This window comes from Dipodomys ordii, unplaced genomic scaffold (genome assembly GCF_000151885.1).
Source record: "Dipodomys ordii isolate 6190 unplaced genomic scaffold, Dord_2.0 Scaffold100, whole genome shotgun sequence".
In the NCBI taxonomy this organism is placed as follows: Eukaryota; Metazoa; Chordata; class Mammalia; order Rodentia; family Heteromyidae; genus Dipodomys; species Dipodomys ordii.
The window spans coordinates 162,055-164,535 of NW_012267316.1; the positions used below are offsets into that span (position 1 = coordinate 162,055).

Sequence of the window (2,481 nt, forward strand, 5' to 3'; positions counted from 1 at the left end):
AAAAAAAAAAAAAATCAGAGGTTATATATAGAAGCAAACAGTAGCTTTCCAACCACAACTAAGTCTCTGCAACCCATCTTTTAGAGAAAAGATGTTTTTACTAATCAAATGAAGCCCAATTATTCATTAAAAAAAAGTAGGACCCCTTTTTAGTATCACACATAAACAATCACACAGTACAGAGCTGGTAGCTCACACCTATAATCCTAGCTACTCAGGAGGCTGATTACTAAGGATAGTGCAGCCCTGGCAGACAAATTTAAGAAACTAATCTCTAATTAACCAGTAAAAAGACAGAACTAGAGGCATGGTTCAAGTGGTAAAGCACAAGTCAAGAACAGAAAAAGCCCAGAAAGAGCTCAAAGCTTTTGACTTCTAGCCCCAGTACCAGCAAAATAAATATGAAATATTTATTCAGACATGAAATAAATTTATTTCATTTATTTCAAACATGAAATAAATTGATTTCACAGTTTGGGGGTGTGACTCAGTGATATAGTGATTAATATGTTTGAGGCCCTGAGTCTGATCCCTAGCACTGAGTGGGGGAAAAAATCAAATTCACACAAATTAAGGGGTTATATTTTACAAATGGAATATGTGTGTATAATGAGGATCAAACTCAATGTTTCAAGTAAACATGTGCTCTTAACTCCACACTTCCTCCACCTTACTGTTGCATTATCCCTATTTCCCAGGTATGCTATTCCTGCTCCCCAACATGTCTTCATGCTTTTATTCCTTTGCTTGTTCTACCCGCAAATGATACCGAGTCAATTACCCCGCTTTCACCTTGACGAATGGTGGTAATAATCAAACCTGTTTCTAACATCATCTGATTTTATGAGTCTATCCCCACAATAATGATGAAAGTTTTTGGCAAATGTGATCAAAACAACCCTCCTCCATTCCACGATTTTGGGCATCCCGAATAAACAGATCACTCTCAAATATAAAATATTTAGTATTTTTAAGAATTGGAGAGTAAATGCGGCACCAGGGGCTTGGCATCGGCATGAAGAGATGCATTCCTCTACGGGGATAACAAAGGAATTTACTCAAAGTGTGCCACGGCTTTAGCCGCATTAACTCCGGCGTAGGGGTTATTCGGTTCACAGTTTACAACACCGTCACTGTGGTGGACAGACGCATGTTGTGGGCAGGTTCGGACGCCAGAGACGCCCCAGGACCGCGGAGGGGGCCGCGACCACGCCGCGGTGACGTCAGCTCTTCTTCCCGGCCCCGCTTTGTCTCCCGGCCCTAGAGCCCCCCTACTGAGCCACTAGAAACGTGGCGGAAAGAGCGGAGGCCGGTGCCTTGACACCAGCTGCCCCCACTTCTGTGGGGAGAATGGGTCACCCCGTGGGGCGTGAAGGTTGGACGCTTCTCTCCTCCGCGTCCACGCTACCCGGCCGCGAGGACGCAGTGGCGAGGAGCCGGCGCGGCCAAGCTCGAGACCCGATGGGTCACGATGAGGCCAGAGTGTATCAGGGCCATTCTGGGACGGATAGAGGTTGCTGGAACCGGCCATCTCGCTGCGGGTTCAGAGGATGACCCACCCCCCCTCCCCCAAGGCGCCCTATCCAGGAGAAGAACGGAGTGGGCGGGGCTTCTGGCCCGGGTGTGTGCGTGACGCCCCAGACCAGAAGCCCCGCCCCGCGTCCCGCCCCTTCCCCCGCCCCGCCCCCTCCCGCGGCCCCTCTTCTTCCTGCGCCGTGGTGTGAGCGGCGGCGGCGACGACGGCGGCAGCGGTGGCGGCTCGGTTCCGGAGTCTCGTTGAGAGGCTCGCGTGGGTGGCGACTCACGCTGCGGCCGAGTGAGCAGCGCGCCAAGCGCCGCGCCCCCCTTTCTCTCCACGGAAACCGCGGCTCGCGGGAGCCGCGGCTGGCGGGAACCAGCGGCCCGCGGAAGTGACGTGTTGCTCTGCCTGTAGCGCGTTTGAATCGGTTCCCGGGTGATCCTCGCGCCTCACGGCTGCGCGGCTACAACCGCCGTCGCCGAGGAGGAGCGGCAGCGCCTCAGGCCTAGGCCTCGAGCGGCCCCGAGGCCTAAGGCTGAAGGCCTCGCGTCGAGTCCACGCGTCGGCCCTCAGCGCGGCGGGGTCGGCGGCGGGCGTCGTCGGCTTCGCAGTCTTTTTTCCCTTTTCCCCAATATGGCAGCGAAGGGCGCCAACGGGCCTTCGGTGGAGGCTGGGGAGGACCGCGGCGGAGACGGCTGCAGAACCGTGTATTTGTTTGACCGGCGGGAGAAGAAGTCGGAGCTCGGGGACCGCGAGCTGCAGGTCGAGGAGCGCGCGGACTTCGCGGGCTTCCGAGCCTCAGTGTGTCAGGTACGCGCCGGGGTGAGGGCGGGATGCGCGGGTTGGGGGTGTGTGTGTGTGTGACGAGAAACTCCTGCGGGTCACCGAAGCCATAAACCTGTCAACCGGCCTGGGGCGCGCGGCCTTGAACGCTCTCCGCGCCGCCCGCCAGGCCTGGGCCG

At 55.4% G+C, this 2,481-nt stretch overlaps 1 protein-coding gene across 1 annotated transcript in view; it reads left to right on the forward strand.

Moving 5' to 3' along the window:
- Positions 1-1,744: 1,744 nt before the first annotated feature.
- Smchd1 (structural maintenance of chromosomes flexible hinge domain containing 1) overlaps positions 1,745-2,481 on the forward strand; it is a 130,357-nt gene continuing 129,620 nt past the window's right edge. The window contains exon 1 of the mRNA XM_013027132.1: positions 1,745-2,329. Coding sequence (XP_012882586.1) covers positions 2,153-2,329 — 177 coding nt within the window. The 5' untranslated portion in view covers positions 1,745-2,152. The remainder of the gene's footprint in view (positions 2,330-2,481) is intronic.